We start from the raw sequence: 23,985 nt of genomic DNA, 5'->3' as shown, positions 1-23,985 counted from the left end.
ACTTAGTGGTCAATGGGGTGTATCTGAGCCCCCGGTGGTCTAGCAGATTCGCGACTTTCTGCGGTTAAAGTAACGTTTACAGCCCTCAGAGATACGGTTGTATGAAGTAGCAATACTGCTGTATGACACCGTTCATCCACACTGGCACCGAACGTAGTAAGTACATTATGCGTACTAGTCACTAATTCAATACAATGCACCTGTAGGGTGTAGTTTGACTTAGTAGCGAGCTCGCGAGCAACTAAGTCAAACAAGTGCTTACTAAGCGAGAGGCTGATGGCGGAGGAATAGGCGCCTTTGGCGCCATCGTCTTCTCCTCCGCCTACAGCCTCCGCGCCGAAGGTTTTAATTCTGGTGTTATTCACACGCACGATCTCGGCCGATCTTTTAATATGCCACCCATAGGACCTCCTTCTGGCGTCGGGGGTAAGGATACTGGGCTGCTGACTCAGGATCACGATGGATCAGCACCAGGCGGCACGGGGCCGACACCTGACCCAGGAAGGCTGGCCTTATTTGCGGAGAATAGAGAGAGACAAGCCCGAAACTCGTTGAGGAATGTTCGGAGGAAGGGCGGAGAAGTAGACGTTAGCGACGACGAGTCGCTACATATGCTAGATGGGTCCGATGACGCCGAACTCCAGCCTGAAGAGGGGGATGACGCTCCGGGGGAGCCATCTGCGCCAGCTACGAGCGGGCCCTCGCGACCTAAGACGCCAGAGCAAGATAGCAGAGCCCTTCTAGCCGAGGTAATGAAAATGACGCCAAAAGGGCGCGGGATCGCATTGGAGATGTGGAAAGCCGGCGCCGGTAGAGGCATAGGAGCACGAGAAGATAAGTCTTCTGAGAGCGAAGCGAAGGGCACACTAATCAGTGAGGCATCGGAGAAACAGGCAGACTTATTCGAGTCTCGTCTCGTCGATGCGCACCCTCAACTTATCGCACTGCTTGCCAACGGATTCCACCTTCCTCTCTCAATGTGCACGACATCATCCATCCGGGAGATGCACAAGCATCCGGAAAAGATCAGATACCGTAAGATGCACGATGGCCAGGGATCAAAGAGGGAGCTGATAGACATCACGGCGTGGCGCGCTGAGGACTCCCTGCAGCCAGAAGAATGGCGGGATGCATGGCGCAACTACATGGAGATTCTGCCGCAGGTCTGCGAGCCAGCGATCACCAAGCGCCTGCTAGAGCACTTCCTGTGGCTCTGTGAGTTGGACGAGCTCAACACCATGTTCGCGGTGATCCTCGAGTTCGACATCGATGTTCGCCGTGGATACTGGCTATCGAAGAAAAAGTTCACGGTTGCATCCCCGAGCTATCAGGCCCACTTTCTTAAGGTCCGTCTGCAGCATCTTGAGCGGCGCTCACCTGTCGTATCACATACAAGCACCCCACACACGCCGTTTACGCCGTACACGCCCTCGGGCGCATCTGCCTCTAACTCACGGCGCGGACGCAGTGAAGGTGTGACCGACACGCCCGCCAAGCCCTTTCGCGAGGGCAAAGCACCCAATCCCGCTGGGGTGCTTTGCCTCATATGCAGTGAAAGCGGTCACCGCGCCAGCAGTTGCGGACGCACCACATTCCCGAGCGGCAAGCCCACATTCTCTGTCTGGTCAGACAAGAAGCTCGTTGCCATGTCCTCACGCGCCGAGCTCTGTGTCTGCTGGAATGTCCATGCGCGCCTGCCCTGCCGCAGCCAGTACTGCCCCGGTGTTAGCGGACACCGGTGCTCGTTCTGTGGTTCCGACGGTCATGCCGCTTCATCTAAGCGGTGCCTCGGAGCGTGATCGTGTTATCACGCCTTACAACGCCGACACCTTCGAGTCGACACTTCTTGCGCTCGGCCCTCTTGATCGCTATCCTATGTTACCCAGAAAATTACGGTATGGCTTTCCTATCGGCAACTTTGACACACTTTCGCGCACGGTCTCACCGGCCAATCATGCCTCTGGCTCCGAACACATCGATTTCATCCGACAGTACATCGCAGAACAAGTATCTCTTGGTCGCATGACCGGTCCGTACTCTCGACCCAATGTCGAGCGTATTTTAGGATCCTTCTTTATGTCCTCTCCTCTTGCTGTTGTGCCAAAGGCAGGCTCCAAAAAGTTTCGACTCGTACAGAACTGCTCTTATCAGGACGAGTTCGGGATTTCAGTGAACAGTTATATTAACTCTGACGATTTCCCCACGAAGTGGGGCACAGCCGCTGAAGTAGCCGAAATCGTAAGTACCTTTCAATTCCTCCACATTGCGCACTGCGCCTGCCACTCCCCATGGGGAGATGGGCCTTCGGAGGTGGATGCCTGGTGACCAGGGACACCTGCCATCATTCAGCTCTTGCCCGGCACGCAGGAGGCTGTGTTCAGGCTGTTGCCCGGTGCTCGGGAGGCCGTACTGCAAGATCATTGCCCGGTGCGCGGGAGATCTTATCTCTCTCGATGGATACACCCCTGCTCAGGTGTTCCATCTCTTCCAGTCCCGTCCGGTCTCCGGAGGCTGTTGTGTGCAGTGCGAGAGTTCACGTAGACAGTCGCTAATGCACAGCGCTGACTGTCTTCATTCCATAGATCGTCAATGCACCCGCTGGTGCGCAGGCTGCATGTCTCGACATCGACTCCGCGTTTCGCAACCTGCCTATTCATCCAGCACACAAACCTTTCCTCGTCATTCAGTGCGACCCCGGTGACTTCTACATCGACCATGTTCTCCCCTTTGGTGTCTCATCTGGCACAGGTGTGCAGGGAGAACCGATGGATGCCATCGTCGACATTTTGGAAGCACACGGGATTGGGCCGTCACGAAAGTGGGTTGACGACCTGATCAACTTTCGCTTTCCAATTCGTACAGACCCCGCTTCGGGTGCACATGAGTATGCGTACTCGCTCCCCGACATCTTTCGCATCACCGACCCTCTCGGTGTCCCCTGGCATCAGACCAAGTGGTCCGATTATGCAACACGGGCCACATATAGCGGTTTTCTTTGGGACCTCGCAGCGCGGAAGGTATCGCTGCCACCAGAGAAGCGAGATAAGTACTTGGCAAAACTAACCACATTTATCGCGGCAATCGAGAAGGGACGCGTGTCACAGCGAGATGCGATGTCGATCAACGGCACACTCTCACATATCACGTTCGTATATCCTCATGGTCGCGCCTTCCTCACGAGCCTCTGCAACTTCATCGCCTCCTTTCACAATCCATACGCACCTCGCTATGCTCCACACTCTGTCCTTTCGGATATGAAGTGGTGGCTTTCTATACTGAGCATACCAGATGTGTGTCGTTCCCTCTCATCTCGTGGCCCACTTCAAGACCTTGGCATATGGGTTGATGCCTCCTCCAGCTGGGGGGTTGGCATCATCATTGCCGGCGAGTGGAGTTCTTGGCGTTGGTGTGGTGAACCCGGAGTCTGGAAGTGCAATGGTCGCGACATCGGTTGGGCGGAAATGGTCGCCGTCGAACTTGCCGTCCGCACAATTGAGTGCCTCGGGCAACAAAATGCGCACATCCTGATCCGCGGGGACAACAAGGGCGTGGAAGGCGCATTTGCTCGCGGTCGCAGCCGCAACTTCCAGGTCAACAGTTCCATTCGCCGCACCGAGGTCATCGCCATGGCCCTGAATATCCTATTCACTGTACAGTACGTCAACACCAAGGACAACTTGGCAGATCCGGTCTCTCGCGGCGACCCGATCCCCTCGATGCCTCATCGCCTCCCACCGTTTAAGCTCCCAGATGAGCTTGCACCCTTCCTTGTTGTTGTCTGACATGCCTCGTATCATCTCTGCGCCCGCACGTGCGAGCGCGCCGTCTCAGTGTGGGGGGTCCAGTTCTGCCGAGGCTGCGGCTGACACTGGCCCTTCGTCGCGAATGCTGACTCGGCGAAAACCTCGACAGCCCCGTTCCGGAAATCAAATCACTCCTTCTCTCTTTCGCCCACATGTCCTTGCGCGTGATCGTCTTGCTCTCTGGTCCACACCTCACGCTGTCCGCTTTCGATCTGCTCTCGCTACGAAACTTTCTTATGCCGCTACTATACAATTATTCGATGTAATGCTCTCCTCCCTTGACGCCAGCACTCGAAAAAATTACGGTGCTGGCCTGCTGCGATTCACTCAATTTTGTGACTGCCTCGGCATCTCCGAGGATTTACGCATGCCTGCCCCTGAAGCGCTTGTTGCGGCCTTTGTGGCACAGTGGAGCGGCCGCATTGCGCGCTCAACGGTGGACACCTGGATGGCCGGCCTTGCCTTCTGGCATGCTCTGCATGGTGCACCATGGTCCGGTGGCAAGATGTTAAGAGTCACCTGCTCTGCTATCTCGAAGACTGCACCCGCCGCGAAGGAGAAGCGTGCCCCAGTCACCATCGAGCACCTGTATGCATTGCGGTCACACCTTGACCTATCAAACTCTTTCGATGCCGCCGTATACGCCGTGGCCTGCGTTGCGTTCTGGTGCTGTCGACGGTGCGGCTGGCATCCTTTTTTTTTCTATTTTCTGCCTTGTTTCGTGCTCACTCTTTGCACAGACTCGGTGAGCTGGTCATACCCTCCGCTGGTACCTTTGACCCATCCAAGCACATCGCGCGCTCCGCACCGATCACATATCGCACGTTGCCTGGTGGCATCGAGTACGCCGTCTTTCACGTACCGTGGACAAAAACGACAAAGCAACTTGGCGCGGACATTATCGCAACTGAACTCGGTGACCCCAGTTCTGCCGTTATTGCGCTGCGACACCACCAGCAGGCAAACGCCAAAGTGCCCGCGCACGCCCCGCTATTCTCCTTCGAGACCACCGACTCCACCGGCTGGGCCCCTATGACGCGCGATTGGTTCCTCAACCGATGCAACCAAGTCTGGTCCACGGCGGGCTTCGAGCACCTTACCGGCCACTGCTTCCGCATCGGCGGCGCCACCGAGCTGCTCCTGCGCGGCACTCACCCGGATGTTGTCGCTACCCAGGGGAGCTGGAAGTCACGCGCGTTCCTGGAGTACTGGCGCAAGATCGAGTCTATTCTCCCATTGTTCATCTCCCAGTCATTCTCGTCATCTCGTATGCAGCTGGCTACTGAAGCCATGGACTCCTTTAAGAAAAAGCATTCCCTGTAATTGATCCCTGTAACTTACTACTTATCCTTCTAATTTTACATGCACTCCGTACTCGAAGACTTCAGACCGCTAGCCCTGGGTTGGGGAAGTCGGCGGGCTCACGTTGAGCCACGACTGTCGTGGGCTGCGCTCCTCGGGTGGTAAGCCGTGTTCTCAACGTCTTTCCGCCTCTTCACGCTCGAGTTGAATTCCGCGCTCCTCTCCGCTCAAGCTCCCCTTGCGTTTTCCGCCTGCCACCTGCCGCCCGCTGATTTGTCGGGTCCTCGCAGGCATTGTCAGGTGGAAATTCGCTGCGCGTTACGAGCTTCAGCCTCCTCCGTTCGGCCCCTCACGCCGGGGCCCGCGGCCGGAATTCACCTCTCCCCAACCCGAACTACTAGGAATCCGCATTGCACGGCGAACTGGCTCACTGCAAGCCGTGCACACGTTATTCCATAGCTCAGCTAAAGAGCACTTAGGAAGCGTAATCTCAGACCGACGAAGTTACAAGATACTGGCTGCGCGCAATTGCAAGAAAGAGTAAAACGACGATGGTATGTACTTGGAAATTACGGAACAGTCCCCTTGTGCACGCAGCACGCAGCTTTTAAGACCCCCACTGCGCAATCTGTTCTCCAATATATACGTCGGCACTCGAGGTAGAGCCTTCCTGTGAAGACTCCAAAATTTACCTAATGTTGGAAACAAACGCAGCATGTCGGGCTGCTCATCCAAGTCATTCGGGGGTAAGCTGATCGGTGCCGATCTGCGATGGAAACTGTACTCGAGACAACGAGGCCCAAGTGGTAGAACTGGACAGCGGCACTCCTGGCTTGGTGTTGATAAGTAAACGAAGGTGTTTAGAGTAATGTTCAGCAAAGGGAAGCACACCGAGGACCATAAAGTAGGAGGATTGGTAGCGCCATAGAGATCGCTTTTTGATATTGAGAAGAGCGTGAGCCGGGCGTTCTCCTTGGGTCCCGCGATGCACGTCATGCACTCGCCCTCCTGGTCCTAGCGCAAAGTGACGGTGCCCGCGTGCGCGAGCTCCCCGCCGCCCTCCGCGACCTCCGTCGCAGACGATCTGCCGTTGCAGCAGGGAGTTGCGGTGATGCACTGCAATACTACCGTCTGAGCACGATTGCATTCAGGGTATCGGCACTTGCATGACCGACACCACGGATCTTGTGGAGGCACTGGAATGTTCTTCACCTAGGTTTTTTTCTTCATCACAAAAAGAGTGGATGAGTCAAATACTCGGGTCATACCTGAGACGAGCGCGTCTCACAGCCACGATGGCGGCTAAACTTATAATTGTCCAACCTCCCACTTTGATAAGTTAGCAGTAGTGCATGCACCACAGCAAACTTGGATGTCTGAATGTACTCAGGAAGTTGATGCCTTGTTCCATGCTAGATCTATCATCGGAGAAGGAACTGGTATTAGTGGACATGAGTGGAATTATTTAATACAGGTCCTACTTGGCACTCATTGCACTACAGAACCATATCATGAGCGTTTAAGGTATAGCTGATATTCTGGAAATCTTCTGGTTAACAGGGGATGTTCTCGAAGGATATATTTCTCACCTATGGCTGCATGTCATGAGCATTGGGAAAAATAGGGAATCAAGAGCATGACAGTGGTCACTATCCCCCAGATAGTCAGTCCTCCATAGGATACGACACACGCGACCATCATCGCATTTTCCAACAAGCTTCGCCACGTTGACTTGAAGTCGGTACCATACATAGTTTCAATCAAGGTATCCGCCAGTGCCCAAATAGCGACCCCGATGAAGGCAATCCAATCAATAAAAATCCAGCACACGAAGCTGACTGCAGGTACAACTTTGCTGAAACGGCAACGGGTGAGGACGAGCGCCACTGTCAAAACGATTGTGGAAGAAAAGCCCAGGTTGAGAAATATTCCGTTCCAACGATCTGTCTCGACCTTGGGCACGTACTGCAGGTCATATGTCTCGTAGACCCACGCCAGAAATTCCTGCAGATCAGAGTCAGCAGCTGCTACATCAACGGCTTTTTCGGTTTTCAACGCAGTGACCGGGAGAGGAAGCCCCTCTTCGGCTCGACTGCTCGCCATATTGTGGAGAAGTGGCTCCGACTCTGTATGCGACAACGTGCCCGGTCGGCTGGCTGTAGGTTTCTCTGGTTCCATCTCTTCCGAAGCAGAACGAACGGACCGATGATCTGACGGACGCGATACGAAGGCCTCAGACAATGACGATGTATCATCATTATCCTTGTCTGAGTCGTAGGATGGGAACGATGGCACAGCCACTTCTTCGTGATCACTCGAGGGTTTCTCCGGCTGAGGCGCCGATGGAACTGGCTCTGGCATCTCGGACTTGGTAGCTAAAAATCACGAATTAGCGATCTGGTTCAATAGCACACATACCGTGAATTCTGGGAGGGAGAAAGCACTCACTAGTGATACCCTCCTTACTCTTAGGTCGCATCACAACCACGTATGGATAGGACACCAGGAAGATATTGATAATCAGATTCATGAAACTGCCAACCACGTACGGAATGATGACAATGAAGGGAGAAGACAATCCGTTCATTCTAACGTCCCTGTCGTAGCTCTGATAGAGCTCGATGGATGTGTAGAGTAATTGGGCAATGGTCACTACGGTCTTCAGCACGGATGACGATGGAGCGACCTGGATTTCACTCTCCGATTTGGCTCCCACCGGAATCAACCTATATTCTGTTTCTTCACTCACTGCCAACCCGTCCACGAACAGGGCGATCCCTTCTTCCATATCCACTACCTGCCAATGGGCCGCTTCTGCCTGTGCTCTCCGGTCCTTGGGGACCTCGATTGCAACAGCACCAGAATCTATCGCCGTTTGCAATGGCCATCTGCTGTCCTTGTTGCCAAATATCGCGACGTGCAAACGCTCCTTCCAAGAAATGTCTGTACGAGCCTCTCTCCATCTGTTGCGCCATGCGTCAAGGACGTCCATCATCGCTTCGCTGTAATTCATCCGAACTATGAAAGGAGAAAAAATCACTCCGCATGACACCAGAAAAGTCTTCCAAGCCTTCTGGCCAGAACGAATGGTGATGGTTAGAGCATGAGCGATGATATTGGCGCCGAAGAAGAGGATGATGTTCCATGCGACGTTGAGGTTGGATACGCGGCAGGACGCTCGGGTAACATTCTCTTGTCCAGGGAACGCTGAGACTGGCGCGTCCGACATTGGATGGGTCCTGGTAAACAACGGAAGGTGCCTGGAATCGCAGGCTATCCTCACGAGATCAGTTCAGCATTCAGCTTTGGCAAACGAACGACACGTTGCCCACTCACGATGGGGCGTTCAGCTTTTAACCTAGCTTTGTCGGAGATTGGACACCTAGAGATGGGGCATTCAACAGTGTGGTCCACTGGCACCTTTATCTGCTGGCAGAGTCGGGTTTCCAGGGCTGTCCGTACACGTTCATCGAGTAGTGCGAGATAGGACGCCCGTCAAGCATGGACGCTGCACACGTCCAGCCACCCGCAACAAAATTGTCAAGCTACCCGCAGCTCGTGATCGCTACCTGTTAGCGCTGATCAGCGGAAGACCAAACTGAACGGGTTAGATGCAGGATTTCGGTGACTATGGTCGATCCGGGTCGGATTCGATTGGCGCCCTAGTCACGTCACGGATGAGGGCTTCTCCCGCAAGCCCTGCAACATGAGCAAGATAGTTAGAATCGTTAGTACAGGTTATTACCAGCCTTAGTATTTGCAATTAAAAGGCACGTTAGAGAGTTAGTAGGCCCCCGGGAGCACGTGTCCACAGGCGCCGCTGGGCGCGGACAGCACACCGTCGGCGACAGCGACGCACAGTCTAACAATGACTGCCAGAACACTCAAGTGTGGCGCCGCCGCTTTCGACTGTCCGTGCTTGTTCAGAGGGGAGAGAACGACCGACGGCAGATCCCGTAGGCTGCCGTTAGCGCCGAAGTCCACATTGCATTCCGCATTAGAGTGGTTTCTTACAGCGTAACAAAAAATTATAAGCAGTGCATCGTGCTCCATGGTTCTCGCAAGTCGCTCACAGTTCTGGCCGTGCCACTCAGGCAGGACGTGTTGACAGACACCATCCCTAGCGAACGAACCGCCTGAACCACCGGCGCACCGACGCACCAGCCTTCCGGCGCGCCCTCGGTCCCTCTACGCCAGCACCAACTGCGGCAGCTTCTGGATCCCCAACAACAGGCTGTATCAGCGACCACAACACCGCGTGCCGCAGCCCCGTGCGCCGCCCAGCGCCAACTCTCTTCCCCGCCTCGTTCGTCAGGTTGGGGAACGCCAGCTGGTCGAGGCTAGCAAATCGAGCTTTGAAAGCGCCGCTGCGAGATTCTGTGGACTCGGAAGCGCACAGGTGCGAGAGCGCATGGAGGGAGCGCGCGCTCTTCGGCTCCGACCCCGCAGTGGAATTGGACAGCGACGCGTGCATAAGCCAGAGGTCGTGTGCGGACTCGGGGGGAATGAGGACCGCTGTGGGGCGCTTCGGACTTGCGCTTGCGTCTGTGATGTTTCTTGGCCTGGGAGCCGGGCGAGGCAGAGGGGGCGGGGCGCTGTGCGCGCCGTGGGCTAAGCGCGCAATGAGGGAGGTGGAGGTGCCTGCAAGGAACTCGGGGGCAGTCTGCGTGAGGAACGGAATGAGCGACAGGGCGTGGGATGGCAGAGGAGGTGGGACATACTAGGGGATCGTAGATGTAGTAACGCTCCGCCGGATCTGGCGCAGGAGGGGTGGTTGTTAGCGGCTATAAAGCGGTCAGGATGGAATGGAGAAAGGAGCGCGAGGAAATCGACGCACGGGGTCGTCTGAAGCCTGTCCGCCGCCGTCGATTAGTGTCGCGCGCCACTTCCCCTTGTCAGACGCGCCCCAGGCGCCGTACTCCTCCACCCAGCGCATGTCATCTGCGTCCTCGTCCGAAGGTGTGCTCGCGGGCGCGTCATCATCCGGGCCGTGTGCAGGAAGCGAGGTCGAGGAGGTGGTAGTCACCACGATCCGCGGGAGCGCGCCCGGGAGGGACGGGGCGGGGAGGGAGGAGGCGAGGAGCTCTAGTTCGCGGAGGGTGTCGTGGACGTCGAACGGAGCAGGGAATTTAGCGAGCTGCTGTGCGAAGGGTGGGTCCCATTGGTAAGGAGAGACGGGCGGGGAGCGGGAACACGAGGGTGGCAGGCAAGGATGAGCACGGACGTTCACGAGCGTGTTCTGCGTGAATGTGATGAGCGACATGGCGGAACCGCTCCCAGATCGATGGTGCTGAGAGGTTTTACTTATAGCGGGACATTGAAGGGCGCCGCTGGGTCAGCCAAAGGACGGGTCAAAGGACGGGTCAGCCAACTCGGGAGCGGGGGTCATATGGAACTGTCGACGAGGTAGACGATGCAGGTGACGAAGACGATGAGGGCGATGATGACCATGGCGAAGAAATGGATGCTACGCACAACGGGACACAATCAGCGCACAAGCATTAATTCAGCCTAGGAGAACGGCAGACGTGGTGGAGAGGAGGAAGCCGCGCATCTGGCGGAGGTCGTCGTACGAGCGCTGGTACTCCCAGATGCCGGCGGCGATGATGGTGAGGGCGGCGACGACCTGGATGACGGCGACGGCGACGGCGACGTTGGAAGGGGGAGCAGAGACGGGGGGCGGCCTGTTGGGATTGGGAAGGCGGGCGTTGAGGAGGAGGGAGGAGGAGAGCAGCGAGATGAGGATGGCGAGGCGCACGTGGGAGAGCAGGTTGCGCTCCAGCATCTGGAAGTCGCGCACGGTGCTCCCGCGGATCGCCACTTCGGTCGGCATCGCGGGCGGGCGTCGGTGCGGTGGGCGGGGGCCCGCCCGTATCCTTAATATTTAATCCTTAATATTTAATACGTTATTATGTCATGGCCCAGCCATGGTTCCCGAAAAGGAAGGCTCAAAGAGTGACGCGGCCACGTGATCACGGAATGGTGAGATGGACGTGTTGTTGTTCTGTATTTGGCATATGTTCATTCCTTTGACTAGCTTGGGCGCGCGCACAGCCTCTGACGAGTTTACGAAACTGCGACGACCCCTTCCGACGTTCGCTCTCTCTCCCTTCAGCCTTTCCCTCTCTCTCACGCCCCTCACGTCCGCTACGATCTCATGGGCTTTTTTAAACGTTTTCTATCCCTCGGCAGCCTCAAGTCCAAGAAGAAGCAGAAGCGCGCCTCGACAAAGCCTCCTCCCGCGGTAAAGGCTGACGCACAAGGGCGTATCGTCCAGGACAAGCCCCGCAGGCAAGACCCAGACGCCAACCGCCTCCTCCGCACCACTTCAGCCCGCTTTGCTGACACCCAAGACGTCGACGTTCCCCCTCTGCGTAAGTCTCTTATCTTCATCCATAGAGCGCGTTTGCAGCAGCCCTACACCTTGCACTGTGATTTTGTACGCTTCCCATTTTGAGGTGCTACTTTAGTTCGGAGGAACTTGAGCGTACGAAGTCCTTCTACGCATGCCCTATGTCGCTGTATCCTGGCGGGGTACAGTCGTAGGTACGAGTCGTAATGCTAGCAAGCTGTTTTCAGAGGTCGCGGTGGCGAGGTTCAGAAAATGACGGAACGACTCGCGTACTCCTAGCCGAGGTAGAGCGCGCCGAGATCTGAGTACCAGCAAAGCTGAGAGCGTTGGAACTTGAGTATCTCAAACTTCTTAGATACTCTGCATCTCGCTCTGGAATTCGGGTTGGCATGCATAGATGGCGTATGTCGTTCATCTTCATATTCTATGAATGAGTTTAGCCTTCACTGAGTCACATTATCGCTTTGTGACTATTGAATCCGCCCTTCGTCGTCCTTGAGGGCGAATGGAAATGCACGTCGGCTTGCGCGTCATTGCGACCGCCGCAGGTGAAAATACGTGATATAGGCTCCATAGCCTTCGCAAATCGCTGTCCACTGCTGCTACGGCAGAGGACAGGTATCGTGCCCCTCCCTGCGGGTGACTGTCGCTAGGGGTAGATCCCACTTGTTCCATCTCTACTTGACTATCCACGGAAATTTTGTGCAAACGGCTGCTGTAGATGCACTCTCACCACATTATTCATCAGTCACTAATGCCTCCCCAACAGCTGAGCCCACTAACACTTTGACTCCTGCACGTTCACTATCTCCCGCACCTTCCGCCGCGACGTCTACCACCGTCCATCGCCGCGGCACCTTCGTTGTCAAGGTGCACGAACGCCAGCTGCATTCTCGCACAGAATTCCCCCACGCCAACCCGCCCCTCCCGACCCGTAATGACCCAACGACCCCCGACGACGATACGTCTGCACGACGACACAGACTAAGAGATTCGCTCTTCACGCCGAAGGACCAGAGCCGCCTTCTCGCTCTGCGCCACGATCCCTCCGTAGCCAGCCTGCTCAACATGTACGACGACAACGGCTGCCTCGACTCCTACGTCTTCTCCAACACCCCCGACACACCCGCGCCCATTCACCATATTCACCTCGGCCACGAGCCACGCCGGCGCACGGGCTCCACCCTTCATGAGCTGCTTGGCGAGCCCCTGCCTCAACCTGCCTACCGTGCCAACGCGAATGCCAACGCCGCAGACGCCATAGAAGGAGACATCTCCTGGGCGGAACGCTTCCTCAGGTACTTGGGCCCCGCGCCGTAGCATATTACTGCAGACGCATTAAAAGAAACTCACCCCACATATCTCGCAGGGAACGCCTCGACGGCGGCTCTGAGACGTCCTCGCTCGCGCTGCAGCCCCCACACACTCGTTTCTCCGATCATGACCGTCATTCTGAACACGCCCTCGCGGACCTATCCGCAGACCTCTCCCTTGACTTCCCCGCTATCTCTTCTATGGAGGTTGAGCTCAGCGCTGGCAGTCCCGCGCCCTCGCCCACGCCAGCGCCCGACACAGCTGGACCCACGCCCGGAGGAGGAAGGGCGGTGGACCCCAAGACGCCTCAAAGCGCGTCCACCGTCTTCGGCTTCCTCACCGAGCGCTGCAAGTTCGTCCGCGATCGCACGGTCTCCGCTCTCCCGAGCCTCGACTCGGACACCGCGTCCTCGACGACGAGCAAGATCCTGCCGCCCACGCCGGGTACCGCCAGCCCTGTCTCCCCGAGCTCCCCCGTTTCATCTCTGGGCTCCCGCACGCGCTCTCGGCGCTCCACCGCACAGATACAGAGCGTCACGGTGATGACGCCCGCCATCGCATTCGCGCGTTCGGCGTCGTCCGTCCGAATTGCGACGGTGCAGGATGACCCCGAAAATCCGTTCCTGGACCACGCGCCGAAGCATTGTCCGTTGGTTGACAAGATACCCCCTTCCCGGATACCCCGCGGTCCTCGTCTACGCGGAGCCGCGCAGGACGTGCCGGCGGACCAAGCAGACGCCGCTGTCACCCACATGTACGCACAACCTTCTGCAACCCTCGCACTCCCCCGCGCGTCTCGCTCCAGCTCGAGGGAACGCGGCGGCGGGCTGTCCGCATCCCGCACTCCCTCCCGCCCATCTACGGCAGGCAGCTCCGTGTCTGCAGTGAACGATGCTGCGGACGCCGTTGCGCACCGTGTGAGGCCCGGCCGTCCGAGCCATGTCCGCAAGCTGGACTGGTTCGACGGTGCTGCCGCCTACGACGATGACGAGGAGGATAAGGAGAACAGCGCGGATGCGTCGCGTCCGAAACATCACCGTACACTTCCACTACGGCACTTTGATCCTCCCTCCAATCAATCGCACCCACACCCGTACATGCACCCGCTCCAGCAACCCCTCAATCGAAACAAGTCCACTGAGGGCGAGCCCGTGACGCCCGCGCGCGCACGCACGGTGTTTGAGGCGCGGTACCCGAACTATGCGGGAGGCGAGCCGCCTTCGCCCGCGTCATCGTCGGAGCTGTCGCCGCTCGGGCAGGACATGATGCACAACGTGCGGAAAGAGCGCATGCGCGCGCGGGATGCGCAACGCTGGACGGGACGCGTGCGTGGCAGCGGTGCAAAGGAGTAGCCGCCGCCCTCCAACCGCGTGTTCCGAGTCAGTCCTCACCGACGCTCGACACTCACTTCTGTGCGTGTCTTGCCCGCCGCTCGATGTCGCATGTACGCATGTTGCCCGATCCCGATTCCCGATCTCGATCTCGATCCGTATGTGTGTCACGTACACTTGGGCAATGTCTCGCACTATGTTTTTTCTCGCTCTGATTTGTCTCCGTCTTGTTCTGTCTTTCTCTCTCACTTACCATCTCTGTCTGTGTTGTGGTTCCTTTTTCCTAGCGGCTCTCTTCCCGCGCTATGATGATTCCCTTGTGACGAGCACGAGTGCGACGGGATGAGCATGTACGCCCTAGAGCCACCGGGCACTTCGCTCAAACCGGCCGGCCGCGTCAAGCCCGATACGATGTACAGTATGTGTGTATGCGTCGTGCCACACCGACTAACTGTATCTGGCGTTCCGGCCCACCCGCTGTATCACTGTATTTATATTGAGACATCTCAACGTAAAATGTTCTCTTGTCTACCCTTCCCCTGCCTCCTACCTGTTTTCTGTCTCATCCTCTGTTTTTTATCTATTGTGTCCCTACAGTACGCTTCTCCTTTCCTCACCGTGTTGTTTGTACTGTGTTTGTAGTTGTTGTAACACCGCATGCGTGTACATGGCTACGGACGCCGAGCGTTCGGTTATAGATGGACGATCTGTGTTTTGTAACGAACCTTCTTCCTGAGAACTTCCGCAGTCTTGGCGCCCCTCCACGCGCACAATGCGAGATGTACGGAAAGTGGGATTTTCATTCAGGTTCAACAGCCCATGAGGATCCCGTTGTAGGGCCCGACATGGTCGGAAAAGTTACTCTGGAGGAGCGTCGGTACGTCGCCGTCGATGCACTGGGAGCTTGGGTTTTCGTCGCCTGCCCACAACACCGCAAACGTTGAGCATCTCGAACGACATCACAGGAGGAAGAAAATCGGAAGACGACGAACCGGAACACGCCACCCAGTCGCCCGAGTCTTCGATGTGGATCTCGCCGTGCGGCTGCATGTACCCGAGGGACGTGCTCGGGAGGATCGGGATTGGGTCTTCCTTGTTGTTGATGTGCGTCACTGAGCTGATCTGGTCGTCGACGTAGTCCGCGAAAGCTTGGTTGCCCACCTGTATTGCGAGGTCGCAGCGGCGAGTTTGCGATCGGTCAACGGTTGAGTGATTGGGTGGAAGAGATGGGAACGAAAGCGGAGAAGGAGCTGACGTACCCGTGGTAGACCGTATCCGATGTAGGTGTACGTCGTGTCCGGAAGGTGCAGCGGCAGGTAGAGGAAATCGAGTAGTGACAACGCCGCCCCTGCACCTCATTCTCAGTAGCCGACAGAATGACTCAGAAAGCACAGCTACTTACCGAGCGAATGCCCGACGGTCGTGATGTGGTTCACGCCGTACTCGGACATGGTGCGCTGCACCGCAGACAAGATGGCAGATGCGGATCTACGACCATGTCAGGGGCTGTTCGGTGGAGCGATCATCGCCGTGCGCAACAAACAATACAGGATACACAGTGCATGATCACAGTGCGCAACAGACAACGCAGGATACACAACGCACGATGCAGATTTATACAAGGTGCCACTCACTTCGCTTGCTGGTTGGCGAACCCGCTGTGCACAAGTACATCGGAGCTCATTCCGGGAAAGAGCGACTGGTCGAGAGGCTCGAGGATGATATCTATGTCCGTGAGGATGGACAGACTTGCAGCACACTCCTCAGCAACACTTGACATAGACAGAAATGTGATATATACCCACATTGAAGATGCGTTCGTTCCTTGATGAGACACCACCACCGAGTTGAATGTCCGATCATACCCCACATACCCTAACAAGTAATACTGCATGAGTTCGCGCTCACAACATCAATGACGGTCACCCACAGTACTGAACGTCGCTCCCATCGCCGCCCGACGCGACAGGTTTGAAGTCGGGGTTTGCCTCGCAGTTCAACCCGCAGTCCCACACTAGTGTCTGTGACGGGTTACAGTATCCCGCGCTGGCGTACCAGGTATACGGCGTGAAGTAGTCTATCTGTACCGGAGAGAGCACGATAACGGATTGACGTGCTTCAATGCTAGGGTGAGCAGGCAGAGCCTGAACGAGGGACGTTGTCGTCAGGAAGACAGCACCAAGGAGAAAGAGAGGTATCATCGTGATCGAACGCGACTCCAGGACTTCTCTGTGAGAAGTTTCCGGCGTGTTTGCAAGCACAGTGCAGAGGAAGAATAACGCTAGTGTTTATATAGCGCATAAAAACTGCTATATCACGATTGTCACGGCAGGGGTTCGGCTCTCGGTCGTGTTCTATGCAAAGATGCAAAGATGAGTCACATAGATTAACCTGGACAGGAGGAAGACAATGTCAGCGGGGCCCATCAAAGGGCAGGGCATGCCGCAGAGGGGAAAATGATGCAGCGAGTGACCTAGTGATCGCCTCATGGCTCGAGCCATCAATACGCAGCGTAACACAGACAGAATGAAGTGCACCGCTGTCAACATGTACGAAGAGCAAATAACATGGTCAGTGTGTGGCAGCGTAGTGACAAGCGCGGGTCTACCCACATATATTCACTCGCCATCGTCTGAACCTGGTGGCGGGACTGCGTTTGTGAGTCACCGGTTCTGCCGGCAGAACTCACTAATTTAGTTCTGCCCCCGACACTATACGGTTCCAGCAAAGATCATATCGATAGGCCTTTCCAAAAAAATCCGTTCACAGCGCGGACTGCGAAATCAAATGCTCAGGAAACCCAGGTGGGTGGTGGCGCCACCGTGCACCTATAGTAGTCTCGCAAGCCAGACGATCGTGCTAGGCCGTTCCTCGGCTCCGCCTCGGAGGCTGCCGAAAGCCAATATATCGGACATTGCAGCCTGCCCAGCAGAACGTCTAGTGAACTTCGGTACAGCAGGTGTAGATGATAACCCTCAGCTGCAGACACCGGCACCTGCTAGCTGTGCCCCCCCCTCCGTTTCCCTCTTCTTGCTCCTCTATCCATACAATCCTTTATTTGTATCTTATGTAGTACGCTCGTGTACCACTGGGACCCAAAATCTCAAATTATATCACTCCTGCGCGAGAGTAGCAATGTGAAACTCGGCACACACAGCACGAAATGATGGGCATAGAGAACCCTGTAAGCACACGGGAAAATTAATTTACATCAAATATAAGTAGCTATGTGTCTACTATAGACCTCCTGAGGCATTGAACGGGTGTTTCTGGGGGCGGCATGTGAGGATTGAAGTTATCTGCACCCGCTCTACCGAAGTTCACCAGACGTTCTACCACGGAAGTTGCAATGGTTTTTTCTATCTCCGACATATTGGTTCTCGGTTGCTTCCGTGGGTGAACGTCTGGAACCGAGACTACCGTGCACCGTGGTGCCACCAAGTCACGCCGCCTGGGCCGCTCGCGCCCAGGTGTAGGCGGTTAAGGTCCCACCTATCGGGAGCCTCTTTTTCGCAGACCGCCCAAAGGCCGCCTGCGCACGCTTTTTTGACCATGGGCCTAACGATATGATCTTTGCTGTCACGCTAGGTCGCGCTAACTTGAACTAGCTCCGCGTGTATGCTCGAGTACCTTCATCGACAGGTGCAGTGCAGGCACAATGGATGTTCATAAACTCTTCTTCAAGGCAGCACAGGAGTGAATATTGAATGTCACTGAATCGGAGCTCTCGCCACGCGCTGGAAAGCTGACAACGTCATGATGACTCTGCCAGGGTAGCTTGTGTGTATGTTCGCAGGTGATTCATTGCCATTGTTTGAGTGGCTTAGTAATTATACAGCCCAGTACTTGGCCACCAGAGTATCCTGGTGACTTACCCGATCAAGCGCGAGCAAAAAGATACCCAAGTTGTGCAACGTGCCAACGGGGATTGCAGTACCAGGGAAACTCTTGCCGCCTTACTCGACGTATCCACCCATTCCACACTGGGCGTCCCTCAAGCTCTTCGACCAAGCCAGTTTGTCACACATCGTGCGAATGTTTTTATGAGTGACGTTCATTAAATAGTCAAGTAAGTTGTAAAGAATGTCGTAAGTAAGGATAAATTATTACCAGAACACCCGTGTTGCGTGAAAGATATAAAACGGTCGTTCAACAGTCGTCATAATAGTAGTGTGGTGATGAGAGACAATCCGCCTCCGGATCTGCCTCAGTTTGTCCCTTCGCTCTAGCAACCGAGTACTGAGCCATGCTCAGCGACTGCGAACGAGACCACGACCGCACCACGAGCACGATGCCCACAGCGAACATCACGAGCGACACAACGACCGCTCCGCAGATGAGGGATACAACGATGGCACCGTACATCTCCAGCACGGGCACGAAGCTGATGACGGGGATCGCGGTAATAGGCTTGCGCGCCGGGACGGGCTGCGTCGCACGTTGCCTGCGCGCCAGGTACTGCATCTCGCGCCGCGCCCAGGTGCGCTTGTCGCCGGGCATGGAGCCAGGGTTGAAACCCATGTCGGGAGTCAGGCCCATAGGCGTGTCGCTGTTGTCAGAACCACTGCTGAGGTCTGAGGGTGTGGTGGAACCAGAGCTCGGGTCAGACGGGCCTGAGGAAGAGGTAGGAACAGAGCTTGGGTCAGACGGGCCTGCAGAAGAGCTGGGACGAGTGCTCGGGTCTGACGGAGAGCTAGGATCCGACGTGGAGCTAGGATCTGATGGACCTGCGGAAGAGCTGGGACCAGCGCTCGGGTCTGACGGAGAGCTGGACGGGGAGCTAGGATCCGTGGGAGTGCTAGGAGCCGTTGGGGTGGTCGGTGTGCTGGGATCAGAGGGGCCAGAGGGGCTGCTAGGGTCAGAGCCGGGCGCTGAAGTAGAAGAAGGGGAGGCAGAACAAGAGAGATCAACGCTGGAATCTCCGGAACATGAAGTGGGGGTGGCGGAGGGAGAAGACGTGTCGGAGTCTGTGGGAATAGACGAGGAAGGACCGTAGCTCGACCAGCCGGGGTAAGACGCCGACGAGGGCGCAGGCATGCTGGACGGCGAAGATGAGTCGGTGGGAACCGACGTCGCTGAGGCAGAAACAGGTGCCGAGCAGGCAGGGACGGAAGGAGTCGCTGAGACGGCCGCGGGCATGGATGTCGACTCGGATGCGGATGCGGAATCTGACACAGGGACAGACGCTGACGGGGAGGCCAACGCAGACGCCGATGCTTGCGCAGCAGAGAATTCAACTTTGCGAGCTTGGTTGAACTCAGCAAACGCAGAACCCAAATCCGTTGTCGGAAGTATCTGGACGAAAGGAATGGCTGAGTGATTATTGACGAAATCACCGAAGTTGAAGCTGGGCGATCATGTGTTAGACACTGCAACATCAAAAGGCTGCGATGATTCTACTCACGACACGTAGGCGTTCTTCAGGAAGGCATCGCCCATGATGACATCAAACTGCGGGTTTATGGGGAAGGTGGTCGGCCTGTGTGGATGGAAGTCACAATGCTGCGAAATGGACCCGGAGGGACCGACTCACCGGAAGGTGTTCACACAAACCGTCTGGTTGTTGAGCTGCGTGATAGTCGTCAAATCCAACGGGTGGATTGGCACAGTTTTGTTTCTGCGGGTGAAGTCAGACGTGCTCGGCTTACTGGGCCAAACCAAAACTTACCCGAAGGTGAACTCCACGGTGGTCGCGTTCTCGCAAGGGACAATCCACAGACCGCTGGTGTTGTCAAAGGTAGCTCCCTGGATGCTGCTGTAGATGAAGTCCACGGCTGTCTTGGGGAGCGGCGGGAACGAGAAGCCGGTATCTAGGACCGCAACGACGGAACCCTCAGGAACGCCAGGCACGCCAGAGGTGTTGAAAGCGTATGGGTTGCCGTTCACGGACATGCCGTCCATGATGACGGACCACCTGTTCGGCGTATTGATGTCCTGTGAGTTCGGGTAGCGCGGGAGCTGCGGCTGGTCAACAACGCTGGCGTATTGGGGGTCGTATTCCGCAATCGTGAAGATTCCCTCGGTCGTCGTCTTCTGGTCCGCTGCACGTCCGAGAAGGACGGTGAACACTGGGGGAGCGCTGGTGTTCTGCAGGAAGATCTGGTACAGAAACGGTGACCCCGCTGTCGTGTTCGTGCCGAAACTTTCCAAGATGTCGATGTCCACGGTCGAATCCTGATCAAAGCCGAGACCAATGATACCCCGAACATCGTAGTTAAAGATGGTGTCGAAGTCTGTAGCCTATTGCAGAGGCTCAGCATGAGTCGCACATAGTGAAGAAAATGTCAATACTCACGTTGGTCGAGTTGATAAAGGCTTGGTTAGGTACAGTGTGGGGGCCGATGGAAGCACTAGCGAGGGCAATAGGGCCGGCGACCGCGCCCTTGCCGTACGTCTCAGTAGCATTGATATTCGTAACATTACTGTACTGTATCTGTCCAGTCGGCAGTTGAACCCACAAATCCGCGGAACCGGTGTCCAGTTGGACGAGGAAAGCTGTGAATCACAGTCAGCGCAAAGACGTGTGTCACCATGGATAGAATACGTACTCTGACCACCCAGGGTCATGTTCGTCGCATACTGTGGTGGATTTCAAGATCGTCGGCACCGTGAATCATGGCGCAAAGGTTGTATGCCACTCACCACCGTGTCTTGGAAATTCACCACATTGTCATTTCCGGCATCAGCCAGGAAGCCGTACACTTTCATAGATCGCTCAGCGAGGATGGATGGTCTCTGCCAAGGGGACCGCGATTCCTGCGCGGATCGAGAAACGACGGGAAGAGCAAGGGCATTAGAAAGACCGCACAGCGATGCAATTAAAACGAAGAGTAGGGCGTTCATGGCGTTAAAAAGAAGAGGGAAAGGAAAAAGGAATAAGAACCGGTGAAGTTAACCAGGGAACGTTCACTGAAGAAATGGAGGTGGGGCATGGTATCCTTATATCCTCGAAGCGGATGATGAGGCTGTTATCCTAACTTCAGCTGAAACGTTCTGCAGCGCCTGCCGAAAGCGGTGACTGATCGGGATCTGGTAAACTGGTCACATCCTGTGACAAAGTTTTATATCAGGCAGGTTGCCTTCCCCATTCTGAGGTGGTGTGACTGATGCCCAGGCCGACCCGCCTTGATGCAACCACCCATCAGTCCAGCTCGAGATGTATCATCGTGGTCGTTGGCAGAGTCATCAGGCTGCGGCCGATGCGGCTCGCTCACTTGTTGTGAAGGCAGTGATTCATCTCAAACAGGACGCCGTCAAGGATTCTCGTTTCGGGGAGTTTCTACCTGTGAGAGCGTCAGACAGCCCTTGTGCGACCTTTTGATCCAATACTGATGACCCCTCCGAGTCCGATCCGAGCTCTTACATTCTATCAAGGAACAGAGTGGAACGAGTATAAAGACGCGCGGGTAGCTCTGAAACACATCATCCTCAAACGCGCTCACGCTAGCAAGCTGCCAGCACTTAGCGTATTTTTCAGGCTCTTATTGCTGTCTACGATCAGTCGGCTTGAAATGCGGTTGCTCGCCCGTCAAGGATAGGGAATACACGGTCACGGTGCCTGGACCCTCTGGCATTGGTCAGACTCTGGATCTCCGCCATCTCACGTCAGTACCAATTGCGGTATTTTCTAATACGGCTGAGGGAAGAAACATTGGTCCAAGGTTCTGCGTATACCTTCAAGTTGTCTGTAGCGCTGAATGTGCACTGGCCGCGTTGGGCACGTGCAACATCCCTGCGTCGCGTCACGTCGCGTCGGGGAGTGGGCGATCGAGTTATCGAGCTCGCCGGACCGTGGGGCCGGGAGGAGGATCCGGGTTGCATGCACTTTCTCCGCTGCCCAGAAGAGTCCCTCGCCCGTCCTCAGGATCGAGAATATTACACAGGCCAGTCGCAGGGTCCCCTTCCTGCCCTTTTATACCGTCATACCAACACCGAGCACTTTCTCCGTGTTTACTTCCCCTTCCATGGCGTCTGTAACGCACAATAGCTCCCCGCTTTTCCTCGGGCTGGATCTCTCCACTCAAGGACTCAAGGCCGTCCTAATCTCGGAAGACAGCAGGGTTGTCCATGAGTCTGCTGTTCACTTCGACGTTGACCTCCCGCATTTCGGTACTACCAATGGTGCCATCCGAGGACCAGCACCGGGCGAAGTTACTTCTCCTGTCCTTATGTGGTTGGAAGCCTTCGACCTCTTGATGGAGCGGATGAAGAGTGCCGGCGTCGAGTTCAATCGCATTCTCGCTATCTCAGGAGATGGGCAAGTGAGTATGCACCTCGGACGAGTTAGTGGTGTCTGCGTTGAATCCCGTTCTACGTTCATAGCAACACGGTTCCGTATATTGGTCCTTGGATGCGGAGAAACTTCTTGCTTCTCTTGATCCCGTGCAACCGCTGAAACAACTGTCGCCCAAGGCGTTCTCTCTCCCCAGGGCACCCATTTGGCAAGATTCCTCAACAACGCGTGAGTGCCGTGAGCTCGAAGCTGCAGTCGGCGGTGCCCAAGCACTGGCAGACCTCACTGGGAGTCGTGCTTACGAACGGTTTACTGGTAACCAGATTGCTAGGGTGAGCTCTTCCGTATGCGGGCCGCTAAATTCCCGAAGCTCACCCATATGACTTCGGCAGATCCGTCGCATAAACCCCGAAGCGTATCTGGCCACGTCCCGCGTCTCCCTCATCTCGTCGTTCATGCCGTCTCTCTTCCTCGGTGCTTTCGCACCGGCAGAATTGTCAGATGCAAGCGGGATGAACCTTATGAACGTTCTGACGTGCAAGTGGGATGATAGGCTACTAGAAGCATGTGGAGGGCCCGAATTGAGAGCCAAAATTGGTCCCGAGCCTGTTCCTGGCGGCACCCTGCTGGGGAAAATCAGTCCGTGGTGGGTGAAGCGGTGGGGATTTAATCCAGGTAAATGTTTTGTTCGCTACACTTGACGCATCTGCTGACACCCCGGATGTTTTACTCTATTACTCTAGAATGTGAAGTGGTGCCATTCACAGGTGACAACCCAGCAACTGTAGTAGCGCTCTCTACTCCGGGCGATGCTATCCTGTCTCTCGGAACATCAACGACCCTCCTTCTGTCGATCCCTCCTGCAGATACGGCTCCGAAATGTTTCACGACCTCCCATCTACTAACCCATCCCACGACCACCGACGCGCACATCGCCATGCTCTGCTATAAGAATGGTGCGCTCGCGCGTGAGCAGGTGAGGGACAATTACACCGACGGGCATTGGACGCGCTTCAACGAGCTTGTAGAGAAGACGCCCGTTGGGTGCGACGATTACATGGGCTTCTATTTCCCGCTCCCCGAGATCATCCCGCCCAGCGTCCAGGGCAACTTTTTCTTCTGCACTTCTGGTTCCTCTGTAGCGGACATCAAGTCCGTCCCCGAAGCAGACATGCCCACCACGGCACACCCGCGCGCGATCCTGGAGTCGCAGTTCCTCTCTATCCTTTCGCGCATCGCTGCGATCCTCCCGCCGGACGCTGCTCCACTGCAAAGGCTCGTGCTTAGCGGCGGGTCCTCCGCGAACCAGGTCATCCGGCAGCTCGCGGCGGACGTCTTCGGCATGCGCGTATTCGTCGCGGGCAAGGAGGGCGCGGCAGAGGGGGGCGCGGAGCTCGCGCGTTATGCGTGGTGGCGTGTGCGCACGGGCGGCACCGGCACGTTCGAGGAGATGCGCGCGAGCGACCCCGAGGGCGAGCGCATGACGTGCGTTGCGGAGCCCAGAAAGGAGAACGCCGCCGTGTATGCAAGCTTGGTGGAGCCGTACCGCATGTGCGAGGACAGGGTAGTGCAGCTATGCCAGAATGCCGCGTAGGCTGCGCGCGCACATCAGGGATTAGACGAAAGTAAGATCTAATGGACTCGTGCTTT

General features: G+C 56.2%; 8 protein-coding genes across 8 annotated transcripts; 3 read left to right on the top strand and 5 right to left on the bottom strand.

The window, feature by feature from the left end:
• Positions 1-392: 392 nt before the first annotated feature.
• Positions 393-5,126, top strand: SCP_0905260 (hypothetical protein; the record flags this gene model as incomplete). Its single annotated transcript, XM_027761758.1, has 5 exons — positions 393-1,668; positions 1,730-2,238; positions 2,583-3,689; positions 3,751-4,481; positions 4,544-5,126. The coding sequence occupies 5 exons, from the start codon at positions 393-395 to the stop codon at positions 5,124-5,126; spliced, it is 4,206 nt and encodes a 1,401-aa protein (XP_027617559.1).
• Positions 5,127-6,707: 1,581 nt separating this feature from the next.
• On the bottom strand, positions 6,708-8,334 carry SCP_0905250 (hypothetical protein; the record flags this gene model as incomplete). The annotated part of the gene is made up of 2 exons (XM_027761757.1): positions 6,708-7,480; positions 7,554-8,334. 2 exons carry the CDS (start codon positions 8,332-8,334, stop codon positions 6,708-6,710), a joined length of 1,554 nt encoding a protein of 517 aa, XP_027617558.1.
• Positions 8,335-9,225: 891 nt separating this feature from the next.
• Positions 9,226-10,368, bottom strand: SCP_0905240 (hypothetical protein; the record flags this gene model as incomplete). The annotated part of the gene is made up of 3 exons (XM_027761756.1): positions 9,226-9,768; positions 9,827-9,889; positions 9,943-10,368. 3 exons carry the CDS (start codon positions 10,366-10,368, stop codon positions 9,226-9,228), a joined length of 1,032 nt encoding a protein of 343 aa, XP_027617557.1.
• A 122-nt stretch (positions 10,369-10,490) lies between these two features.
• SCP_0905230 (hypothetical protein) lies at positions 10,491-10,938 on the bottom strand (the record flags this gene model as incomplete). The annotated part of the gene is made up of 2 exons (XM_027761755.1): positions 10,491-10,572; positions 10,634-10,938. 2 exons carry the CDS (start codon positions 10,936-10,938, stop codon positions 10,491-10,493), a joined length of 387 nt encoding a protein of 128 aa, XP_027617556.1.
• A 324-nt stretch (positions 10,939-11,262) lies between these two features.
• On the top strand, positions 11,263-14,123 carry SCP_0905220 (hypothetical protein; the record flags this gene model as incomplete). The annotated part of the gene is made up of 3 exons (XM_027761754.1): positions 11,263-11,479; positions 12,227-12,755; positions 12,827-14,123. The coding sequence occupies 3 exons, from the start codon at positions 11,263-11,265 to the stop codon at positions 14,121-14,123; spliced, it is 2,043 nt and encodes a 680-aa protein (XP_027617555.1).
• A 788-nt stretch (positions 14,124-14,911) lies between these two features.
• SCP_0905210 (hypothetical protein) lies at positions 14,912-16,303 on the bottom strand (the record flags this gene model as incomplete). Its single annotated transcript, XM_027761753.1, has 7 exons — positions 14,912-15,021; positions 15,095-15,263; positions 15,362-15,450; positions 15,505-15,590; positions 15,737-15,850; positions 15,908-15,977; positions 16,033-16,303. 7 exons carry the CDS (start codon positions 16,301-16,303, stop codon positions 14,912-14,914), a joined length of 909 nt encoding a protein of 302 aa, XP_027617554.1.
• Positions 16,304-18,251: 1,948 nt separating this feature from the next.
• SCP_0905200 (hypothetical protein) lies at positions 18,252-20,945 on the bottom strand (the record flags this gene model as incomplete). The annotated part of the gene is made up of 7 exons (XM_027761752.1): positions 18,252-19,449; positions 19,507-19,581; positions 19,636-19,719; positions 19,771-20,342; positions 20,398-20,597; positions 20,651-20,681; positions 20,745-20,945. 7 exons carry the CDS (start codon positions 20,943-20,945, stop codon positions 18,252-18,254), a joined length of 2,361 nt encoding a protein of 786 aa, XP_027617553.1.
• An 854-nt stretch (positions 20,946-21,799) lies between these two features.
• Positions 21,800-23,929, top strand: SCP_0905190 (Probable D-xylulose kinase; the record flags this gene model as incomplete). The annotated part of the gene is made up of 4 exons (XM_027761751.1): positions 21,800-22,363; positions 22,425-22,667; positions 22,728-23,010; positions 23,079-23,929. 4 exons carry the CDS (start codon positions 21,800-21,802, stop codon positions 23,927-23,929), a joined length of 1,941 nt encoding a protein of 646 aa, XP_027617552.1.
• Positions 23,930-23,985: the final 56 nt, after the last annotated feature.

The sequence above is a fragment of the Sparassis crispa genome, assembly GCF_003851025.1.
Source record: "Sparassis crispa DNA, contig_000008F, whole genome shotgun sequence".
Classification (NCBI taxonomy): Eukaryota; Fungi; Basidiomycota; class Agaricomycetes; order Polyporales; family Sparassidaceae; genus Sparassis; species Sparassis crispa.
Note: the sequence above shows the minus strand (reverse complement) of the source record. Positions and strands in the feature narration are given on the sequence as shown.